Genomic DNA, 25,019 nt, shown 5'->3' with positions numbered 1-25,019 from the left:
TTTTCCAGCAAAGCACTCCACTTCAGTTTGAATGTTAATTCTTGCTTATCAAATGGGCAAACCATAATGTCTGTAATAGTTTCAGGTACTTGTATAGAGTTGCTCCGCGGTACAAATTTACATCTTAAAATATTTTTGTGAAAAAAAAACTAGTATTGGCTCAGAATGTCGCTGTGAGCTCACAGTGAAATTTAAGATGGACTAAACCTACATAAAGTTGTAGCTCTATCAATGAAGGGTATGACAACCACAATAAGAGTTAACTGGGGTCCAAATTCCCCAAAAATATATGCATTTCAAGTAATTTAATTATTTTACTTAAAATAAATGGTTGGGTTAAAGATGTTTTGTTTTTGTGTTAAAGTATTTTATATAAATTAAATTATATAAAATGATTGGTGCTTTTAAAAATTATGTGCACTAAAAAGTTTAAGAATTCTTCGATGAGTGGTCAAATAAAAATTTAGTTTTGTAAAATAAACAAATAAAAGACATCAATAACGATTATAATTTTTCCATCTCCAGATGCTTCAAAGAAACTCACAGGAGTAGTAAAAAAAAAAAAAAAAAAAAGACCAAAAAGAGACCAAGAGCAAAGGGTCTTTAAAACCACACTTCGGCATTAATTACCATCAAATTAAAAACAGTACTTCATAAACTCTCGATTTCTGTGCATACTTTGGCACTGAAGCTGACGGTTTCTTTAGTAGCCACAGATTGTGAGATTTAGTCATTCCTCTGAAAAAGTATTAGTTTGCACTGGAGCGTTGCTCTAGGGCAGAGACAATTTAGCACGTCGCAGCTTTATCCTCAGTTTGAAATACAGGTACATGGCGAGCAGACACATGGTGGAGAGGAGGTACAGCAGGACACAAAGGCTCACATCCAGCCTGGAGAATCCCACGGTGAGCAGGGACATCCAGCGCTTGTTGTGGGGTCTGGGGTACGGCTCTATCCTGACCCTGGCGCCAAGGTTCTCTTCCTGGCTTCCCAGGTCTCGCTTCACCCTCCAGCCTCCCTCAAACTGGAGGTCTTCCACATCCTCCTTCTTCTTCAAACTCCTCTGTCTCACTATGCCAGACATGGCCGCAGCTCGAAGGGCTTTGGCTTTATAGTGTTGGTTGACAAATAAGTCCAGGTCTACTATGTTTTCCTGGGGCTCCCATAGTTTCATTCCCACAATTTTTGGTTTGCGTTGGGACTGTGGCCGCTGTGGCTTCTCCCAAGGTGCCTGGTAATTGGCCTTGTATGCTCCAGCCACCCCCATTCTCTCTAAACCTGCAGGGTATGGCTCACCAGTCTGCTCCTCCATTGCTGGTTCTTCCTCTTCCTCTTCCTCCTCCTCCTGCTGCTCTTCTTCTTCTTCTTGAGGTTCTTCGGCAGGGCGGGTGTCTAGAACCTCTCGAGCCCTCCTTTCCACCCCACGTCTGGCTTCTTTCTCCATCTGAGCTGCTGTGAGTCGGTTCCTCTGATGGATGAGAGCTTGGGTTTCGTCCTGCAGGTAGTCCATTAGAATGTGAGCTGAGGAAAAGTAGTGTCGGAGAAAGGTCAGCACCTCCTTTTGGTCCCAGTGGTGCTCACCAGTCTTTTTTAATCCATGACAGCTAGGACACAACTCCGGAGATGGCCACTGAATCTTAGGGAAATGGGGGTCCTCACTAAGTTCTCCTGTGTGGGATAAGAAAAATGAAACTTTTAGAAGTTTCATAATTTCATAAACAGTCAAAAGAGGAGTTCAACCATAAATCCACTAAATCACAACTTTCACTTCTTACAATTGAAATCATGTTATCATGTACATAAAATGAACATTTTTCATCAATCAATAAATGTAGAAATCCTATTTTGCATCAAGGAAATGAAGCCTATTAAAAGAAAATCCCATCCTCATTACAGAGGTAAAACAAAAGACTACTATATATCAGCAATTATATATTGCTGTATGCATCATGGTACTTTTGTACAACTTTTAATTTATTCTGGTTAAAGTAAAATTTAGATGTTTCTAATACAGGAAAATTAAAGAAATAAGAATCAAATGAGAACAATTATTGAGAATAACTGAAATAAACCTCAAAAGTAAATTTTCTGCATACATTAAATCAGCAATTTAAGGGAAAAATTTGATTGTTATGAAACTGCAAACGGCTTCATTTGTACATAATAACATAATATTTCTATTAAAATGTATTATAATGCATGAATTTAAAAAAATATATTTATATATGTTTTCATGAGATTCACTTGCTAATCCATTGGAAGTCTCAAACATTTCTTAAACTAGGCTTAAAACAGGCTTGAACCCATTTAAAAAAGATTAATTATTTAATTCTGTGTTTAGTGGGAAAAGCCCAAATGATACATTAATCAATTCGGAGTTGACAGGTTAACATTACCTGGAGAAGAACACTTTTCTCAGAATTACCCACAAATGTTCTAATTTACCTAATATATTATATGATCATATATTCAAATGTTGACGTCAGTATTTAGTTTTATAAAAGTATCAGAAATTTTGTAGATTCAAATCTGTTTTAATTGGTTACAACAAAATTCATAGCAGAAAATAAATGGGGAAAAAAAGAAATGAAAGTGTTGAATATCTGCTGCAACTTCTCTTCCCATCATTCAAAATTCAGAATTTTGCCTAACCTTGAGGTGCTGTGTGAACAGAGTGTGTATGTGTGTGTGGCAGTTCTAAAGACATGATCAATAGACCTGTGGGCGCTTCCAGAGGGAGGATGGTGAAGATAATAGATGAGGTTGGGGTGAACAAGACACCCTCCCCATCCACATGCACACGCACCGACCCCTTCTCTTCACACCCCCTGTGATCATGCCACCATCTCCAAATTGAATATGAAAGCCAGCACCTCTTGGCTGCAGCCCTCCCTCTAATGAATTACTATTTTTTCCCCTTAGATATTTTCCTTTCCTCCCTGCCCTAAACGCCACCCCAGGTGGAGGCATCCGCTAATAAATTGCTTGTGGTGGATGTCACTGGGTGGTCGGGACACTACAAGAGGTGGCAGCTGCTTTTAGTTTACATCCCTCCCCCATCTCGTAGATTAATATGATGTATATATGCATGTGTGGATGTACTCTGCATAACGCACTTTACATAAGAGATACATCAATTTTAATATGCGTCTAGGGGAATCCAGGGGCCTTTATGCATGGCTCTGTGGCAGCACTCATATCTGGCTGTGATGTGATGCAATGCCTATGAAGATCTTACTTTTAATCATGGAGCCCTTCAGCACAAAGGTGACTTCAGCTGTAGCACTGTTAACATTGATGCAAAGCTTGCCAGGGCGGTGCATTAATATTCATGCGTGTGAATAGAGATGGACGCGTCATGCAGGACAGTTCCAGTAAGCGTCAGTGAATCTGAGTGCCGATGGGTGGGCAAGTCTCCTGTGTTCAGATAAAGGGAGGATTGGAGGATTGACTAAACAAATGCAAAACAAACATACAGGCTAATCTTCTCCTTGGCATTTTCAAGAGAACCAGAGGATGAGACAGAGGAAAAAAGAGGGAACAATAGTTATGTTTAGAATGGCATACTACAATACTAATTTTGTAGTATGCAAAAAATGCAACAAATGCCCATATAAGAGTAGCCTAACCTAAAAATGTATCCCACAATGGAAATGCCTGACTTGACTGCCATTTTCAGCTTGACAAATGCACAGTCAATCGTCATTTTTTATAAACGCTATTGTGTATTGTGTATACTTGTAAGTATTAATGTTAACACTTTAGGGAGCACATATTCACTATGAACAAAATCAGAATAAGCTTTATTTGCCAAGTTTTGAGCTCTTGGTACAAACATACATACAAACATGAGATTAAGAACAGAAAGAACATTTAATTAAGTAAGACTAAGGAAAATATAATACTGTGGTATACATCTGGGACAGAAGATCAATGTATATTTAATGTATACACAGCTGTATAAATAAAAATATGTATATTTACATAATACTTGAGAGAGAGGCAATAACTAGTTATTAAGAAATGAATTACAGAAGACAGGTGGTAATTTATGTGTTATGTGTTGGGCATGTGAAAACCAATTATCCTTTCAGTTGTCCTAACAGTCTGTTGCAGTCTTCTTATATCGGATTTGCAGTTATCAGTAAAACTCAAACCCTTGGCTAAAAATTGTTTCTCCACAGTGCTGGGGGATAGGGTCTTGTAGGTGGGGACGGCTTTCAGGCCCTTTCACACTAATGTAGGGTTGTTGCTTGATAACTGTTTTTTTTTTTCTCCAGCTTTTCAGAGAAGCATCTTTCAGCTATGCTTATCTTGAGTTTTGCACTGAACCAAAGTTTGTCAATGTTAAATGTTAAATAGGCCCTGGTGGGAACACACGTCCTCACAGAAACTGATGTAGGATGTCATGGTGTCTGTGAGCTCATCCAGATCAATGACTGCAGCCTCAAAAACACTTTAATAAGTTCAGTCGAAACAGGCTTGTAAATCCTACTCTGCTTCATTAGGCCATCCCTTTACAGTTCTTACTACAGGCTTAGCAGATTTAAGTTTCTGTTTGTAGGCTAGTAGAAGAACCAAACAGTGATCAGAGAGTCTCAGAGCTGCTCAGGGGACAGAGTGGTATGCATCCTTTAAAACTGTGTAGCAATGGTCCAGTATATTGCTGTACCTGGTTGGCATGTGATGTGCTGTCTGTATTTAGGCAGTTCACAGGTGAGATTAACTTTATTAAAATCACAGAGAATGATAATGAAAGAGTACAGGTCGCGTTGCTTTGTTTGTGTGATCTGATCAGCCAGATGTTCTAGCACCGCACACACATACGCATCAGGAGGAATGTATGCACTCACCAGAATAAACGAGGAAAACTCTCGCAGCTAATAAAAAGGCTTACACTTAATAAAGAAAGCTTCCAAATTTAGATTCGGAGATTTGCCATATTTGACGAATACTTGTCAGCAGAGTCCTAAAATAAACTCCTAATTATTGCTTATTAATAGTAAGGTAGTTGTTGTAGTAGGTAGCATGCAGAATAAGTCATTAATATGTGCCTTATAAGTACTAATAAACAGCCAATTTGCTAGTAACATGCATGATAATAAGCAACTAATTAATAGTTTATTGTTTTCCCAAATCTAAAGTGTAGGTAGTTTTTTTTTTAATGAGCCAATATACAACCACCTAAGAACAACCTAGCAGCCACACAGCAACACATTAAAACCTTTAAGAACACATTAAAAACAGCATAGAAACATGCTAGCAACCACCTAGAACACCTTTGCAATCACCAACCATATACTGTAGCAACTCAATAAAAACCTCTCAAAACACCTTATCAATTACATAGCAACGTCCTAGCACACACCTAGAACAAACTAGAAAATAAAAATCACATAGAAACTCATTAAAACCTCCCAGAACACTGTATTAAGCACATAACATTCCCTAGCAACCACACAGAACACCTCAGCAAGTAGTAACCACATAGCAATTTGTTAAAAAGACTCTCAGAACACCTTATTAACTACATAGCAATGTCCTAGCAATCATCCAAAACACCCTAACAAGTAGTAGCTATACAGCAACACATTAAAAACCTCTCAGAACACCTTAGCAAATGTAGCAGTAGTAGCATTATTTTATTCAATGCCATGTCAGGATCTGAGGCTATTTTCATGGCAAAAACTCAAAAATTAAAAAATACAAATATCACATAAATACAATAAAACCCAAACAAACAAACACAGCAAGTAATATTATAGAAGATTTTTTAAATAAACATATGATGAAAAATCATCAATTAAGTCCTTAAGTGAACTAATTTCATAAAAGAGCTTTCTACTTGCATTAAAACCAGGACAGTCTAAAAGAATATGTTTCCTTAGCAATTGTATAGCAATGTCCTAGCAACCACAAAGAACACCCCAGCACGTATCAACCACATCTAACATTGCTTCCTTAATTTTGACAACTACATAGCAGCAACCTAGCAACCACAAACTACATAGTACATAATTAAAAACCTATCTGAGCACCTTATCAACAAATAGCAATGCCCCAGCAAGTATCAACCACATCTAACATTGCTTCCTTAATCTTGGCAACTGCACAGCAATGCCCTAGCAAACCTCTCTGAATACCTTAGCAGAGCATAGCAATGCCCAAGCAACCACACAGTACACAGCAAGTAGCAACCGCATCATTAAAGGGTTAGTTCACCCAAAAATGAAAATTATGTCATTAATGACACACCCTCATGTCGTTCCAAACCCATAAGACCTCCGTTCATCTTCAGAACACAGTTTAAGATTAAGTTTAATTCTACTTGACCCTCTGATGTCACATGGACTACTTTGATGATGTTTTTCTTACCTTTCTGGACATGGACAGTATACCGTACACAGTTTCAATGGAGGGACAGAAAGCTCTCGGACTATATCTTAAATATCTTAAACTGTTATCCGAATATGAACGGAGGTCTTACGGGTTTGGAACGACATGAGGGTGAGTTATTAATGACATAATATTCATTTTTGGGAGAACTAACCCTTTAATGATGCGGTTGCTACTTGCTGTGTGCTACAGTTTAGGTAAAAGAAAAATAAAAAAACAAAAAACATTTGTTGCTGAGAAAACAAACTGACAGCATTTGTTGAATTAAACAAGCAATGTTCCAAGATCACATGCTGCATACTATTTCTCATACTATATATAAAAAAAATTATAATATTGTGGGCAGTATACATCAAAGTATGCAATAAACCAGGATAGAATTAAGAGTGTAAATAAAGAAGCTCCCCAATCAGCTTCACAAAGGTAAACTTATTTGTCTTCTGTAGACATCTCCTCCCTTGACAAGTGGCAGCAGCGCTGGGCTGAAGTTTGTTGCCTGGGCCTTTATGCCAGTTAAATTAATTGTGCAGCAGTGATACTAATAGGCCAATATTTATGCCTGGTTAGCTGTGTGTGTGTGTGTGTGTGTGTGTGAGGTGGGAGGGAACTACTAAAGAGGCTAACGATCAGGAGGAGGAGGGTCCCTCTTGGGAACTGAGAGGAATAAAGGGTGTCGGAGGGTAGAAGGCAAAGGAGGAGGAGGGGACAATGCCACCCACCTCACACACACTTTGTGTTAGCTACTTGGGCCAGAGATTACAAATCAGAGGAAGGCTTGATGCTGGCGGCTTGGCGTGTGCCACCTGCTGTCCCGGCCGTCTGGGGAATAGAGGGCCGTGTGCCCCAGGCAGGACACACTGTTGTAGTATCAATTGTCAAGCGGCTGGAATGACTCTCCTGGGACATGAGAGACAGTGAGACCTAATTAGCAGAAGTGAGGGGAGACCAGGGGACACAGAAGAGCCATAGGGGGACACGCATGGGGGACACTTTTGTCCAATTATTCATGACTTCATGGCTGGTAAAAAGGGACAGACGCTAAAGAGGCAGGCGAAATCAAAAGAAGACAAACAAATGAATTAAGCAAGTGTGAAGAGAGGCAACTAACTCCCTTTATAGCCCTTACGGACAACAGCCATGCGCGCTGACAGCCTGTCAGAAAGAACTAAGATTTTATTTATGAAATGTCAACTCCGTTCACTTTTACTAGGGAATTCTAACCAAATATTGTAAGATTAAAAAACACAAATGTTCCTACCAGAACAATAAAGGAGTATAACATCAAAATAAAATAAAATGCAACAGAGGGTGTGAGAAATAGAAAAAGGGATGGATGTCAGTGTAGGGAGAGAGAAATACAGAGATAGACATATAGAAGGGAACAGGACAGCTGGTGTCTGCTCAGAGGATCGCTGAATTAAAGGGATTTTAAGGGAAGAAGCTCCACTGGTTCCTCTTAAGGTGGAAAAAAAAAACCTTCTGGTGTTTTCCCCTTTTTTTTCTTCTACTCTATACTATGGACAGCAGTGACGGGACTGAATGATGTCCTTGGTTTATTATGGCACCCAAAAAGTATTTGGACACACTTAAAAGCCATACCAAGTGGCATTTCTTGTACAGAAATATAGCACAAACAAGTCTTTCAAGAAAAAGGTTTATTCGATTTTTAATTAAGAGGTGGTAGATATACTGTTCAAAATGTAGACAAAAAAATAGTGTGACACTTTCAAGTCATATGTACATAGTTAACATGATAAATGACAACTGTGGTTACTCTGCTAGGATGCCTGTGTGAGATCGAGGGGAACCGACTTCAACTAATCAACAAAAAAATCACCCTGATGCCACCAACTGGTTAAAAGTAATTGCAAAAATTGCTCAGAAAAATGTTTTTAGTGCAGTAAATTGAAGCGTGTACTTTCAACTTTAAGTGGAAATAAAAATAAAAATAAAAAAACACTGTCCAAATACTTTGGGGCAACTGTATAACGTGTTTAAAACTTTACATTTGTTTACACTGAAAATACCGACCTGCCAGACGGTTGTTGACCCGGTTGTGGTGAGACCACAGCCAGAGGACAGTGGCAGACAGTGAGGTAGCATGATCCATGCTCTCCTGGGCCATACCCTCAAAGTGAGTTGCACATGGCCTGCACCCGAAAAAACTGCTGACATAACCTCTCATCGCCTGCAACACTTCCTGAGGATCTGAGATCAAGAGACCGAGAGAGAAGAAAGAAAAGAGAAAATGGGCAAAAAGAAGAAAAAAATAAATAAATCATTGCAAGAAAAGAAGTACTGACAGTTTTGGGTGTATGAAGCATATGAAAAATATTTTATCATCAATATATTATAATATCATGCATTAGTATTATTATTATATTTTATTTTATGATATTATATACTTATGATATTACAGTAAATGAATCACTTATTGTAGTATAAATAATGAAAAACCGCTAACAAGGCATAATTCCACAATAGCAGCTTCAAATGTATATCTCCACAAGCAAATCGTAAACTATCCAAAAATATAGCAACCATTTTCAGACACAGAATAGTCCACTAACCCAACCAACCTCTGGACCCCAGATTAGCCTACATTAATTCTTGTGAATCTATTCTCTCAAACACAACACATTCCGAGTACAAGTCACTGCAGGAACAAGGAGGGATGGTCAGGTCAGCTCTGACTTTAAATGCTCTTTTAGAAGTTAGTTTGGTGTTGTATTTAGTACACTTCTTTTTTTCTGTTTAGCTGGTGGACATAATTCAGAGCATTGCCAGTGGACAGATGGACCCCCCCGTCCCTGACCTTCCATTTGCAGGTTACATGACCCCCCCCCCCTCCACCCGCTCACACAAACACAAAACACGCATCCACACGCAGACACCCCCTCCACTTCTCTTCCGCCCACTATAAGCTGCTGGATTAAGTGTGAGTGGAGAAGCTGTGTTCACTGGGTTTTATGTTAACCCTTCAGATTCCAATAATCTAAACAAATCCCTCTCTTCTACCTAAACACAATTACTTTTCTAGCAGCAAAACAAGGCCTAACAATAAGTGACACACTGGTTTCCTGGAACATGACACTCCATGTATATTTGTATGGGGTGAAGATTTTTAAGCAAAAAGCACCATAAATATGCATGCACAGACGGCCACACACAGCCCAGTATAAATGCACGTCGGCTTTCTTTATATAATACACAGGGCTCATCCATCACAAAAGGGCCTTGAATGTTGACATAGGGCACCATATTTATGGTGCTCTTGAGGTCAACAAGACCCAAGCTTCATTAGACCACTTACAGCGTTTCATTTACATGAGCCTGAAATATGTAAGGTCTATAGCAGAAACATGCACACATACAAAGATGTTTCATTGATTAGTTTTTCCCAGCACATTGCATTTCTGAAAGATGATGGTGCTTTTTATTTAAAATCATTAAAACGTCATGAAGTCAAAATGTATTAAAATGTATTTCTCTCTTTCTTAATACTCAAATTTACATTTATGCATTTGGCAGACGTTTTTATATACAAATCAACTTACATTGCATTCATGGTATACATTTAATCAGTTTCCTGGGAATCAAGCAATGACCTTGGTGGCCTCTACTGTTTGAGCTACAGGAACACAGTTTCTTATCTTATTGTAAACATCAGTGCACATTACTACAATGAACATTCTTTCATAAAAATGTACTAAACAACTTTCTTATTTGGCCATGTTGACTTCACTGTCTTTCACAAATGACTGCAAATATGTCTGAAATATGTCATTTTACAGAAGTAATAAGGGTGGCGAATGCCATTTAACATAGTCTGGGCTTTCACGACCCACAAGAGACGCTCCATATCGCCAATGTGCCCTTAAGCATAACATTTGGAAGGCTACTCTAGTACTTACAATTTCTAAAAAGAAGGGAACAGTCACTAAATAACTAATACTGTGGTCTAGTTGAGGTGCTGTGGATGTGGAAGTACCTGGGAAGCCCATTTCTTTAGCCTGCACTGTGAGCACATGGAAGAGGGTCCAAAATGCGCAGGGGTATCCACGGTAATGGGATTGAGATCCTTGGCAGCCCACCCACTGTACACCCTCGGGCAACACTGCATCACTCGTCTAAAAGCACACACACATACAGACAGACATACAGTCTCAATTGACTTATGTTTCACTTAAACAACAAGAATCAATTGAAAACAATCAATTTTCCTTTCAGTCACTCTTCAAATGAAGTGAGGTGGATACTGCAATTAAAGCAGGTATGACTGTTAGAAGCCGTAAAATCTCTTCAGGGATCATTTTCAATCATATTTCACTTCATGCATAATTAAAAGCCCATATCAGACAGCATTAAACTCTTTGGCCTGTTTTGGAATTAATCCAGACCTCCCACTGGTCAGTCTCCTGTGCAGAGGCACTCAGCAGTTGATTGGTGGGTGTGTCTATAAGAGGCGATGATCTTGATGACAGCAGTTTCCTTACAGGATGCCTTCCTACTTCCTCATTGATTCATTGACTGGGGGGCTAAAAGCTAATGATGTCACTAACTGCTTCTGTGTATGTCTGTGTGTGTAGGCATCTAAGCTTCAGCAACTTGACAGCATTGTAAAACCTTGTTCAAAAAAAAAAAACAAAAAACTGTCATTTACTTTCTTTGATTGACTTTACTCACACAAGATGATATTTGTAAAAATGTCTCAGTGTTTTTTGTCCATAAAAACGAAAGTCAGTGCAGCTTAATTTATTTTGGACGCTGACTTTCACTGTATGAACAAAAACAGTTTTAGGGTGATGTATACCATTGAGTGAAACTCTACATTTGAACATTTAACCATAGTGCATCATCACGCTTAGTATTGGTATTATTTTAATGCAAGCTGCATATGGTGTTGAATGCCATGGCATAAAATTGTGCTTGCAGTGGCTTGAACAGTTCAAATAGACTTTTTAATAAATTTACATGAGTGACAGCATCCCAATACACTGACCTCATGATGACCCAAGTCTAAGTAGAGAAATGATTATGTCAAGGTATTGACAAATTCAGGTACCTTTTTAAATAAATCCAGTAGCTTGCTATATCAAATGTCTGGTTGTCAAAATTCTAATTTATCATTACTAATATCATTTGTAGCCCCAAAAAAAAAAAAAAAAAAAAAAAAAAATTATATATATATATATATATATATATATATATATAAAAAACAAAAGCACACTTTCTGGAGATGTTCTGTTAAGCTCGTCTAACCTGCACAGTGTTGTCCAGGACATCTCTAAAATCGCTGTATTTGATCTCTGTCCCCTTCTGTTGTTGTAACCAGCTGTCCACGGTCTTCAGTACACTCTTTACAGATGGACGACCTGGGAAATGCTACACAGAAAAAGCACATAATCACATAGACAGTCATACACTTGTGTTTGGGACAAGGCTAGGCTAAAACATCTCATCATTTACATAAGTCCTTTAAACCTAATAAACGTGACAGCTATTTCTGCAGCACCAGTAGCTGTTGTCAAATGGTAAGATCACTAGATTTGCTAATGTGCTACTAGAAGACGCTAAGTGGCTGAAAATGCACACTGCAAAGCTCTGAAGATTTACAGTCAGGGAGAGCAATGAGAAAATGCTCCTTTAAAGATAAATATCAGAGTTTCAAGGCACATTAACAATTATAAAATTATGAACAATAATATTAATAATAACAATAATAATTAAGACTTTATTGTGATTATTATTATTCATTCCACATTAAACATTAAAAATATAATAATAATAATTATTATTATTATTATTATTGAATGGTTCATTTTTTATTATTATTATTCTTGTAACAAATACATTGTGTTCTTTGTTTCTATGGTTTAAAAACAGCTTTGAATAATGCATTATTTATTCTATAATAATAATAATAATGATAATAATAATAATAATAATACAAATAACAATCACACCACCATTATTATTTTTCACACATTATTAAACACATTAACCAATAAAAACATAATTATTACTATTAATACTAATGACCAATTAATCAATTATTATTATTATTATTATCTAAAAAAAAATTTACTTAAAGATATGAAGAACACAAAGAACAATAAAGAATTAATGAACGAATGAATGACAAATAATAATATTTAAATATATGTTTTCATTGTTCTGTAGTATTAAAAAGCAACACTGAATTGGTAAACGCTTCTTTTCTTACACCAACTCAAATTTAATAGAGTTAAAGATTGTGTGTGTATGTCTCTGGAAGCTCAGTGAAGTAATGATCAGCCTGAGCTGTGTGGCACGAGGGAATGGACAGATTCAATGGCCCTGGATGGATGCCAGTGCTGACCTTACAATTCTGTGTTTGAGCTGAGGCCACAAAGCCAGTGCTGACACGGCTCCATAAACACAGCCACATTAGCGCAGGCCAAGGCCTGTGTGTCTGAGTGTGTGTTTGTGGGGAGGCCCCACTGGATCCCAGAGGTGCACCTTTCTTTGATTTGTGCTCTTGCGTCTTTTCAATTTTCCTGTGGCCATCTGTTTAGCAAGGCGCGGCCTTCTATTCATCACCCTCTAACAGGATCTCTATTAAAACTCAGCTCACTTAAAAAGGCCTTGCAGAGATTTACTTAACCCCAATGCACCACTCCATTCTGATTTGTTTCCTTAATCTGGGAGATTCAGCCATTGAGAACGCAGCCAAGGCGAAAAGCTAATCAGAGCTGCACAGGTGGGAAAAGGAGAAAGTATCTAGTCCTTCTGTGTGTGTGTGTGTGTCATTGAATAGATCTGGGTTTTGGTCTGGCTTCTAACTAGTGTGAAAAGCTCATTAACAGAGCTGGGTGTTGAAGAGGGTAATCTGGGATTGCTCAAACAAAAGGCATTGTTCAAAACTAGGTGAAAACTCTGAATCTCTACAAATCGAAACAACAAGGGTGATGTGAATAACTCTCCGGGGTTCTGGCAGCAGGAATGAAAGGCTGTGGAATCATTCTGTTATACTGCGAGGTCTCTTTAAGAGTTGCAAAGAAAAAGTAAACAGACAAATCATAATAGACTCAATATTTGAGACTAAAAGTATAAGCTGAGAAAGGAAAACAATGCTGTGGCTCACTTGGGCAACATTTATACTATCGTTTAAGGGTTTGGTGATTAGTAAGATTTATTTTTGTTTTTGAAAGGATGCATTAATTTGATTGACAGATTAAAAGCATTAGTAAATACATGTATAATGTCAATATTACAAAAATATTTTACAATATTACAATTTTTACCGTTTAAAAAACAAAAAAGTTTTACAGTTTTAGTGAGCATTAAAAAAAAACTTTTAAACAGTATGTTGTATGAATGCAATTGCATTATATATCAAAAGTAGCATTTAATTCAGAGAAATACAATCACAAACACAATTTTTACTTTTCAAGAAGTTTGTTTTAAATGGATATTCTCAATACAGTGTTACTTTGTTAATGAAACCTAATGCATTAAATAATGTTAAAGAACTGAGCCTTATTGTACAGTGTTACTGATAACACAGACATACTATTCAGAAGTTGTTCTGTTACTGTATTTGGTTGTCAAAAGTTACATGCCTATAATTAAATGTGATGTACTACGTACACCTATGAGAACTTGAGGGGAACTGACTTCACGCATCATTAAAATTAAACCAGTTTGTTAAAGTTAACAGCAAAAATGGCTCAGAAAATCATTAGTTTGCAGATGCCAAGATACTTTGCCATCTAATGCAATGAAATTCAGACATTTTTAAGAGTGGCTTAAGTATCTAAATACTTTGTGACTGCTGTAGTGTTCATCTTTTCAAGACACTCTGTTATTCAGACAGGTTTTCCAAAAGTACACTGTCAATCATGTTGTATAAGAGTATATACAGTAGCCTCTGCATATTCCATCTACCAAAGCAAGGATATAGATCACTAACCACAAACAGCCCTTTCCAATCACTGTCCTTACTGTTTCAGCCCCCCACCCCCCGCTCTCTCTTCTTCCTCCCATTCGAACCATGACAATCCACTTCACCCTAGCAATATGTCATCTCCAATCCGATTAGTATCAGCATTTGAGAAAACCACAGCCTCTCATTCTCTGCAGAGGTTCAAAAGAGAAGGCATCTCTCAGCCCAGCCCTAAAGAAGACTCCCATTTAATCTCACTCTCTGGGACACATATACAAGTGGGCCATGTAAAAGCCATCTAAACTGTTTCCCTGTTATCACAGCGCAACCCAACAGCAGGTGCTAGTTGTTCAGCAACATCAGGGTCTCTGAAGGTTGTTAGAATGAAAATAGGAAATTTACAGTCAGTCACTGAGGACACCATGGCCTTAGATAAAACATGGAGTCATGGTTGAACCTCGACCTCAAATTTTATTCTCTACCTCTTGCATGGCGGGAAGCCTCTTTTAAGAAAGCAGGATAAAGATGGCTAATCCTAAAACCTCTTTGTAATGCTCTCATGTCTCCAAGATCCACTCTTTTAAACCTAAAATACAAGTTCTGATTCATACAAATCCAGATTGTGCTGCAAACCCAGATATGTTAAGATAATTTAAGATTTAAGGTTAAAACACACACACACACACACACACACACACACACTCACTATGTATGCGAACATGTTTACTGCTCTATATGTATATATGCTAATCTATATCTATGTATACTATACTGTGCTATTTATATAAATTAAAAAATAATGAAAGGAATCTGACTGAACTTAAATCTTTTTACATTTTCATATATATAAATATATATATATATATATATATATATATATATATATATATATATATATATGAATAACAAGTTGTATAGATATATTTCTATTAGAATAAATTCAATTGTAATATTTCACAATATTGTTTCACAATATTGTTTGTATGTTTTTTTTGTTTTGTTTTTTTTTTACTGTATTTTCGAAGAAAATTAATGAAGCCTTGGTGAGCATAGGAGACTTAAAAAAAAAAAAAATCTTAGTGACCCCAAATTGTAGTGTACATACATATATGTCTATTTTTTTGGTCTATGGGCACAGAAAGTCCTGGGTCACCTGGTGGAGGAGGTTCAGGATGAGAGGGGCAGGTTGTGACATTCACAGGATTATCCTATTAGATCAGTCTGCCTGCATTCTAAGCATCTTAATCAAAAAGCACCAAACCTATAAGCAAACGAACTGAGTTTAGTATTCAAGCCACTGTATAGATCTTCAACTCAGAACACAGAGTGTGTGTGTGTATGTGCTTGTTCCTCCGTGCCACCATTAATCTCTCCATGCTTTGCTTTAGTGGGGTTAAACACTTCCTCTTCACAGCGTGTCAATTAATGCAGCCTGCGTGTCTGTTTAACAAGGCAGCTCAAAAGAGCAAGCCAAAAACAGCAAGGACACTCTGAAGAGGCCCAGCTAAGGCTGGAATACCAGAGGGAGCCGGGAATATTGACAAAAGTAACCACAGTTAATGTGAGGCCTGCCCAGGGTCCCTGCCACTCCTCCAGGCATCTGTGTAGACCTTCCCCAGAGAGCCCTAAATAATCAGTGAGATTGGCAGTGCTACGCTGGACAGACACAAAGCCAGTGAAAGGTCATTGTCTCAGACCTCATCAAACAGATCCGTGGCACGCGTCTGGTCCAGTAGAGAATGGGTCAGTAGAGAACATACAAAGAATTGAATGAATCTCAAAATATTGTAAAAAATATTGAGGTCATATTTCACCCACATAAAAAACCCCTTTATAAACAAGGAAATATTATTAAGTTAAATAATTTAAGTAATTCTGTTTTTCATATGCATTGCATGTTTTAAAGATAAGAAATCCCAGCCTAAATCATTTTCATTTCATTAAAAAAAAATGTTGTAAAAACATTGGAGTTAAACAAATCCTTTGAAATTCTTCTTCAGCCCTTTGATCAGTGGTTTGAAAAGAATATGAAAAAGAATGTGATGGAGCAGAACATCACAGCAGTCAACAGGAATGTCTGGGATGTATCCTTTAATGTCAGAAATCAGCAGTTTTATAAAATCCTGATGTGTAACTATTTCAGCAACTGCTGTAGCATGTTTGTCACAAGTCATGATATAATTTCATCCTGATATATTTTCACCATGACCATATTTTATACTTTCTAAAACTTGACTGATCTCTAATATCTTTCAACAAACACTGAACATCTCTAAGCTCATGCTTGAAACACATCTTGGATGGAAATGTTCAATGTATCTCCCTCTGGTGGTTTGTTCTGTGAACTGACTAAGCTGATAAAGATGCCATGATATAAAATAATTCAAGTAAATGTTTTGAGTGTGTGTGTGTGTGTGTGTGTGTGTATTGACGTGATCACCTTTGCCAGTACATTTAAGTACTTTTTGAGTGCAGTCAGATCATTTCCACTGATGATGGTGTGTCCAGACAGCTCTACACGCAGAGAGTAATGCAGCGCTGATTCCAAATCAGACATATACACACGCGTCCTATAGGAACACACACACAAAAATATATGTAGGAATATAAGTGTGCACCATTTAATCATGAAAGGCAACCTTGAAAGAGTCCACGTGATTCAGTCAACAATTTTGGTAAGACTTCAACTATAATAGATCATTATTGTACAAAACTTTTTTTTACATTCTATTACACTTAACAAATAAAACATGATAAATGTTTAAGTATGCCCTTATTTAAATATTCATAAACTACTGATTTTTTTATTGTAATAAGACTTAATAAAAATATCAGCAAAATTGGAATGCTCTAACATTTCAGTGCATTTATCTTAAGTAAATAATTGTTATATTAACTGCATTTACGTATGCATTTGGCAGACGCTTATATCTAAAGCGACTTACATTACGTTCAAGATATCCATTTTATCATTCATGCTTTTCCGGGTAATAACAACCATCATCTGGGAGGTTGCTAGCGCCACGCTTTCCTGTTTGAGCTACAGGAATGCACTGAATTGAAATGAGGCATTAATATGTAAAATAACTCTGTCAGTTTGTGTGCACTAACTTGTTAAACTTCCTCCATTCCTGTAGAGTTGAGTTCTTGAGAAGATCAGTGATGGGAATCTGGGGTTTGCCAGTCCGCACTACCCCAGGCAACCTCTGCAGGGCGTACGAGTAAAAGGTACGAGCTTCATTGAGTCTGATGGAGGAGGAGAAGGAGGAGTGAGGGCCCGCACAACTACTAAATATAAATCTCAAGTATGTGACATGTGACAAATATAATGTGGAGTGGAGTAAGACTCCAGAAGAGCTCAGAGTCCTTGTTTATAGAGCTGCTTCTTATTAAATCAGTTCAGTTTGAGACAGGAATTAAAAGAAGAATTAGGGTTAAGGTTCGGGTCTGGATTAAAGTCAAAGTTAGGGTAGAGACAGTTACTCTGCATCCAAATATACCTACTTCCCTACTATATAGTATGCAAAGGCAGTACGCCAAATGAGCTGTATGTCAGAATACACAGTACTGATAAAACAGATTCATCAGCTGACGTTTGAACATTTTGAGATTTGTTGTTTAGTTCATATTTTGAATTTGACAGAAATATTCATAACAAGGAGGGCTGAAAAAGGGTGCCCTTGCTTGACTGATTAACAGAACTGTTACTTTGCCTCGGTGTCAATTCAAAAATATGCTGACACCGTAATTCAAACCTTTTTTTTAACAAATCTAGAAGTTAATAGTATTAAAACATTACATTATTGCAAAAATATTAAATGCATTTCTGGGAAGGCATTGCACTTATGGCTGCTTAAAACAAGTGAGCCGAATCAAATGTCTCTCTAGTTTTCCACTATCATCCATTTATCTTTCTTCCTCAGATGAACAGATGGTGGGCGTGGTGTGCTGATGAGATGTCATCACCGATCATTACTCTCTTCACTAACCCTGGCAAATCAAACAATAAACACCACTGTGAATTCCTGTGTCTCCAGCACAGGAGGACACACACTCCCTCATCTACCCAAGCTTCAATCAACCCTCACTGGAGAGAGGCGAAGCTTGAGGTCCCCAGGGTCTGACGGCACGCTTCTGAGACCACAAGGACCTGAGATGGTGGAGATAGTGTGCGGGTTTATGATTTTGTGCATGCTACACAAGATCAATCACGCATTCAGACCTGACGGGACGCCATCTGTTGCTCTGCAGAGCAGGGACTGCTTGGCAGGTGAAACCCAGAAAAGGAGCACCATTGTTTCGGCATCGAAAATTAAAACCCCCCTCAACACACACATGCACACCATCAAGGAGGACGAAAACTACATAAACCAACCATAAATCATTTCTCTTTTGCATTTGTCATCTAAAGGGCCCCACACCCATGCCAAGTTATTTTTCTCAAATAAGCATAACAAAGCAAACAGACCTCTGATTTATGCTCCTGGTTAGAAATGATTATGAAAGCTATGTGATCTTGAATAACTGCATGTATTAAAATTCTGTTGTCTCATTAACATGGCACTCCTGCAATGGCTAATGGTCATAAAACTGAGAAGACGAGATCAGGCAAATGCTAAATGCTTAATTATAAGACTCTAAGAGTAAAATACCTCGGGGTTTAGCTCATGCCAATAAATTGTGAAAGAGGGTTTAAAGGTGACCCGTGTAATTTTGGTCCCTCCAATACAACTCTATGGGATTTTTTCAGATGCTTCAAAATCTTAAATCTCGTCAAAAGGTAAAGTTAAATTAAGTTTAATTCTTTAATATGATCTTTTTAAGTATGAGCTATATTAAAAGTGATCAGCTTAAGCTTAGTATTAGTTTTCAAACATCCCAAATACTTCTCTTGTCTGTCTTATGAAAACATTCTTTATAGCTGCTGTAGGGCTGTATGACGGAAATGTTGCACTCACACTTTGAGTCTAGAGATATGTCTGGTTGAGTTGTAGAGGTAACATGAAGGAAAATCGGTCACACCAAACCTGGACACCAAACTCGTCTCTGTGTCCAAAACCCTGCGCACAGCTATGTTTTCATACTGCAACAAATCCAATGTCACCTAAAAAAAAAAAAAAAAATTTAAAAAAAAAGGTGACAATGTATATCTAAAATGTAAATAAATGTAAATGTTTTGTGTTCCATGAAAGGAATTAAAGGTTTGGAAAAAGATGGTGAATAAATTGCAACATTTTCATTTTTGTGTGAATTATTACTTTAAATGGACCTTGTGTAAACTGATCTCACCTCTCTCCCCACGTAGGAGTCTTTACTCTCAAACACAAGAGCGAGGAGCTTCACATTGTTGGTCTGAAAGAAGGTGTCTATCTCTGCCTCACTGTGGAGAGAAAAAAAAGATTTGATTAAAATAAAAGTTAAGATTAATGTAATGCAAACAATGAAAAAAAATGTACATAGTACATGGTCTTTCTGTATAGTTTTCTCATTTCCTAGGGAGTTTACTAAAAGATTCTTGAGCCTTGAACTAAAACCTACTTTAACTATGATGGAATTTCTTTCTGAAATTGATAAAAACACTCCTGCCTAAACTATTTCTGACATTTCTTTGCTCTCTTTATTTTTTGGCTCTTAAGGGACAAAAAGCTTTTCTTGGCATTTCCTGCAATGATTTGACAGATGACACCAAAATAGAGAAACAAGATACAAATCAAGTTTATAGCTTTTCATTTTCTTTTTCTATCCGAGCGAACTTTTGCACTGCAGCATCGACTAAAAGCAAACAAAAACCAACATGCTCGCTGACCATTACATGCAAGCATTATTTACTTTACAGAACCATTAAATCAGCAAACAGAAAAAAAGGTTGACATCCAAACCTTTAAGATTTAAAGTGCAGATTAAAATGAAGATATGCTTTTAAATATAAGTTGAAAAGTGACTAGGTCATTGTGTTCTAACCTAGCAGTTTCTAAAGGTGGACAAGCAGGCGGCCAAGCCTCGTTGTGCATCTCCAACTTATCGATAATGTAGTGGCGAAGACCTCTCACATCCCTAGGAAATCCTATATGAACATTAAAAAACATACTCTTATATAGACAAAGGTAAAGTACATCACAAGTAATATATATATAATTATATACAATATATGTTTTTAAATTACAGAATATTTTAACAGCATCATCAACAATTCTTACAAATTTATCCTTGCATGTTCCACAGAAGGAAGAAAGTCAAATGGTTTTGGAACAACATGAGCATGAATAAACAATGAGCGAAATAGTAACATTTTGGGTGAACTATTCCTTTTAGGACACACTGGAAATAAAAAAAGAAATTTTTACCTCTGAGCTCCAGGCCCCTGGACTCACTGCTTGAATAAGCAGGGAAGAACTGAGAAAGACAGAGGGAGATCAGTAACAGTGCTACTTGAGCCCTTCACACCAGCTCCATGCCCGCAAAGCCTCACTGACAGATTTAGTCAACAGCTCTTCCTTTTACCCCCTTAAAATGTATCAAAGCTGTGGAAGAATTTAACTCTGTCCCTTTATAAGAATGTCCACTTGATTTTACAAGACAAGAACATAAAACTAGCCTAACAAAATCCAGATACAAAAACACCCAAAAGGAACATCTGAAGATGAGTTTCCCTGAAGGAAAATTAGAACATACAATAATTCAAGGATTGGCAACAGTGAGTTAAATGCTTATGAGGAAAATGGACAAAGAACTGACAGATTCAGTTCCATCAGTTCTTCCCTCTGGCTTCAGCATAGCCTGTAACCAAAGTGCATGACTGAACAAAGAACAGTTATTCAGAAATAAAAAATGGATTCATCTGTGTGGAAAAACCTCACAAGTCAAGCTATTGCGCTCTGCAGAGGGCCTCAGTCATGAAACACAAGCAGAATGAATTTCCATGTAAATCAACTGTCACTGCAGCAACAATTTACATAAGAAGGGTTTTATGAACAATGTACACAATTTTCTCATGAACAAGACCCAATAAATGCAGTCTTCCATTTTTAAGGTGCGTTATTCTCTTTCTTTCCATTTTTTTTTACATTTACAAACTTAACAGTGATTATATTAAACGTTTATACTTCTTATCCCACACATAAAGTTATCCAGAAGAGAAAATTGTATTGCTCAGATGTTACTAGCATTTTTATGAGCTCAGAATATATTTAATCTGTATTAACTTTGTCTTGTATGATTGATCTCGGTAAGATTTGTTAATGTTTTTGAAAGAAGATTCTCGTGTTCACCAAGGCTGCATTTATTTGATTAAAAATATAGTAAAACATTTTTAAAATAACGTTTTTTTATTTTAATATATTTTAAAATGTAATGTTTTCCAGTGATGGCAAAGTTGAATTTTCAACAGCTTCAGTCTTCAGAGTCACATGATCCTTTAGAAATCATTCTAATATGCTGATTTGCTGCTCAAGAAACATTTCTTATTATTATTGTGGCGAGTGGGGCGGGGCAGCCTGGTCCTCTCTCGTCCTTCACTGTCGTCGCTCCAGTTTTATATCCTTCCATCTCCTACGTGGGACTCGAGACCGGCGGTGGGTCGCAGGTGTCACTGATTTGCCCAATCATTGCCGGCCTCACTCCTTGTTCCCACGTCCCTAGGCCCCGCCCCACTCGCCACAATTATCATCAACGTAAAAAAAAACAACCACAACAAAAAACAGTTTTGGCCTCTTAGTATTTTTGTGGAAAACACTACTATTTCAGAGGACTCTTTAAGTAATAGAATGAACTTATTTCGAATACAAATCTTTTGTATAAATAAATGTATTTACAGTCACTGATCAATTTAATGCATCCTTGGTGAACAAAAACATAAACATTAAGAACCCAAACTTTTGAACAATAGATGAATTAAAATGTTTCCATTCATATTAAAATCTCAGACTTGTAATTGCAGAATCTCCTCACAAATTGTTGAGATCTCTTCTGAAACTCTAGAGGTGAAATTACTAGGGTTTGATTCTTAGGAGGAAAAGTTTCCATTTAAATCACATTGCTTGCTATATGACTGAGAAATTAAAAACATTTGTGGGTTTTCTTTCCTACTGGAAAACAAACACTGAACTATAACGATAAACAACCACAAAAGCAACAATAACTGCATGGTCTCTAAATTGCACACTACCTTCAGAGAGGGAAATCCTGTGATGCCGAAATTGATGCACACTTTTCTGTTGCTTTCATCACCACAATCAATAGCAGCCAGATCAACAGCAGGTTTCCATTCTAAAACAGCAACAAAATACACAATGTATAGTTTATGATACGGAATCAATGGGATCAATAGTGTTTTTGCAAACGGATTTCAGTTGCATGTTGCTAAGTTTAAAAAAAAAGTCTGTGTTATGACAGTAAGGAGTCTGTGGTTAAAAACATCAAACATCTTTCTGTGCAAAGACAACGTCAACACCGTGTCAAATAGCATCTGGAACAATAAGACCAAGCAGATTTTCTGATCAACACTGAAGATACGTTCTTCACATTCACATCATATGCTCCATTAACCTTTCACAAAGGGGACTTCCAGGTGTCAAAAGAGTGTGTTTTTGATGAACAATGATAATGTCAACCTAGATAAGGCAGCTCAAAAACCTCAAGCCTAGAGCAACAGAAGAGGAAAAGAAACAAGCGTTGTGTCTCAAAACCTAAATGAACTGCCTACACAGATGATGCCCATATGTTGCCCAAGTAGACAGCTCAATATTTCATAGACAGAATAAGCTGACATGGTAGGTAACTCACTATTTAGACCTAATGGGTTGGAAGCTCACTTGGCAGTCCGTTCATTAGTTCATTTGGTGAGCAGCTCAGGTAAACTTTGCTTGTTTATGTGTATATGTCAATACAAAGAAGACAGCTCACTATTATGTAACCTTGTTAGCTGTCTAACAGCTTTTCTCAGTTGGCTCTTAGTTTCTAACTAGTCATTGTCCACAAATAAAACTCAGCTGTAGGTAAAATAGTCACTTTAAGTTTGCTGCAAACAGTTTGCACAGAATTCAATGTTTAATTGCGTCCGAGTTAGGATAAAACCCCTTACAAAAATCACTAAGGTACCAAAATCACTTACAACTCATGTAAATCCGCAATAAATATACGTTAGGTAGCCTATCCTTTATGACAAAAGTGGAAATAAATACCAATTACAATACCACAGTGCTAGTGTAGTGACGTTAGCCATATGTTAATTCCTATTAAACCGGTTACCTATGGTAAATTATACTGTAACAGAAGTCCAGCTGTTTTGCATTGACGCTGCAGGACACAAACAGCTAATACTGTGCGACAGTAGCGCATCATCATGATGTGTAAATATGAGAAATACTAACCTTTAATATCTCTGGCGAGGTTTTTCCAGGTGGGTGAGAACGCGACGCAGTGTCCGCACCAGGTCGCGTAAAACTCCACCAGAACAGCCGCAGTGGAGTTAAGAAGAACAGAGTCCACATTCTTCGGTGATAAAATAATAATCTGATCCGATGCGGTGTACAGCCCGGCTTCGGCGATTAAAAGATTAAGACTTATAAAAGAAATAAAAACACACAGGAAAGAGTTAAATGGATCTGATTTGGTTTTTGTCGTGTAACAAGACGTGGCACAGCAGCCCCGCCGCGCCATTTCCCCTGATTTCAGCTCAAACTAAACTAACTCTATTAGAAAGTGATAGAAAGTTTACAGCGACTGGTCACACGCTCAACTCCCTCCCATTTAACTCTACTCAACTCCATCTCTCTTTGAACTCTATATAGCCTACTGTAGCTCACAGCAGTGTTTGTTTTTATTAAAACTGTTCGTTTTAATATAGGCCTATATATTTTATTTTATTATACGGAGATTACATTAAAACTGTATTGGAAACTTGATGTTCAACTGGTTTTTACGTTTAATGTTGAATTATTATTTTTTGTCCCAGCTGCAATTGTTCAGTCTTAAATCCATTATAAATATATGAATTATGTGTGTAAAAATTATAATAGTCCAAACAAAGAGTGCGAATTTTCAGACGTTAAAAAAAAGTTCTGAATTATAAAACGTGGAGAAAGAAAATAAACAGAAATTCAAATGTTGGTTTTATTATTTACAGACTGAACACAAAGAGAGACATAGGCCTATCTTGTGTCATATGTTTACTTTTTTCATTTTTTTTAAAGTCCCAGATGGATCCTCTTTTTTTATTCCATCCATCAATATATTTTTGTTTGTAATAACACAACAAACATTTAGGATATAATTGTTCTGAACTATGATAAATCTCTGGGTTTTCTTATTAGACTTAAACCAGAGCAGGTTTGGCCATTCCTATTGACACCATGATCCATTCTTTCAGAATCACCTTTGCTCAGATATTGACATGTTGCATGTGTGCCTCTTGTCCAAAGTTTCTGACTGAGCACATTCCACCCAGGCAAACTTTAATTTAATTTTGATAACGAAAGGGACGCTGGTTTATTTTACACAAGACACACGTCACAAATACAGTACACTTTGCTGTGCCATTAGCATTAGAGGCACAGATATTTATGGTGTTAATATATTATTTATTTTTTTTTAAATTATTTAATGTTGAATTTATTGTCTGTTTACCCCCTCTCCTGGGTCAGAGGTCCTGACTTTTTGATTGTATCCAACAAATAAAATCATTCAATGTCATCATTTT

The 25,019-nt window shown here is 37.1% G+C and overlaps 1 protein-coding gene across 1 annotated transcript; it reads right to left on the bottom strand.

The window, feature by feature from the left end:
• Positions 1–475: 475 nt before the first annotated feature.
• On the bottom strand, positions 476–24,071 carry LOC132114782 (sulfhydryl oxidase 1-like). The gene is made up of 12 exons (XM_059523104.1): positions 23,692–24,071; positions 22,488–22,588; positions 20,668–20,716; positions 20,285–20,387; positions 19,613–19,703; positions 19,282–19,427; positions 17,435–17,569; positions 16,764–16,893; positions 11,659–11,781; positions 10,388–10,526; positions 8,428–8,604; positions 476–1,668 (listed from the first exon to the last, which is right to left on the bottom strand). Exons 1-12 carry the CDS (start codon positions 23,978–23,980, stop codon positions 773–775), a joined length of 2,379 nt encoding a protein of 792 aa, XP_059379087.1. The 5' UTR covers positions 23,981–24,071; the 3' UTR covers positions 476–772.
• Positions 24,072–25,019: the final 948 nt, after the last annotated feature.

This window comes from Carassius carassius, chromosome 34, assembly GCF_963082965.1.
Source record: "Carassius carassius chromosome 34, fCarCar2.1, whole genome shotgun sequence".
NCBI lineage: Eukaryota > Metazoa > Chordata > Actinopteri > Cypriniformes > Cyprinidae > Carassius > Carassius carassius.
The sequence above is the reverse complement of the archived record's forward strand: the minus strand, read 5'-3'. Positions and strand labels throughout refer to the sequence as shown.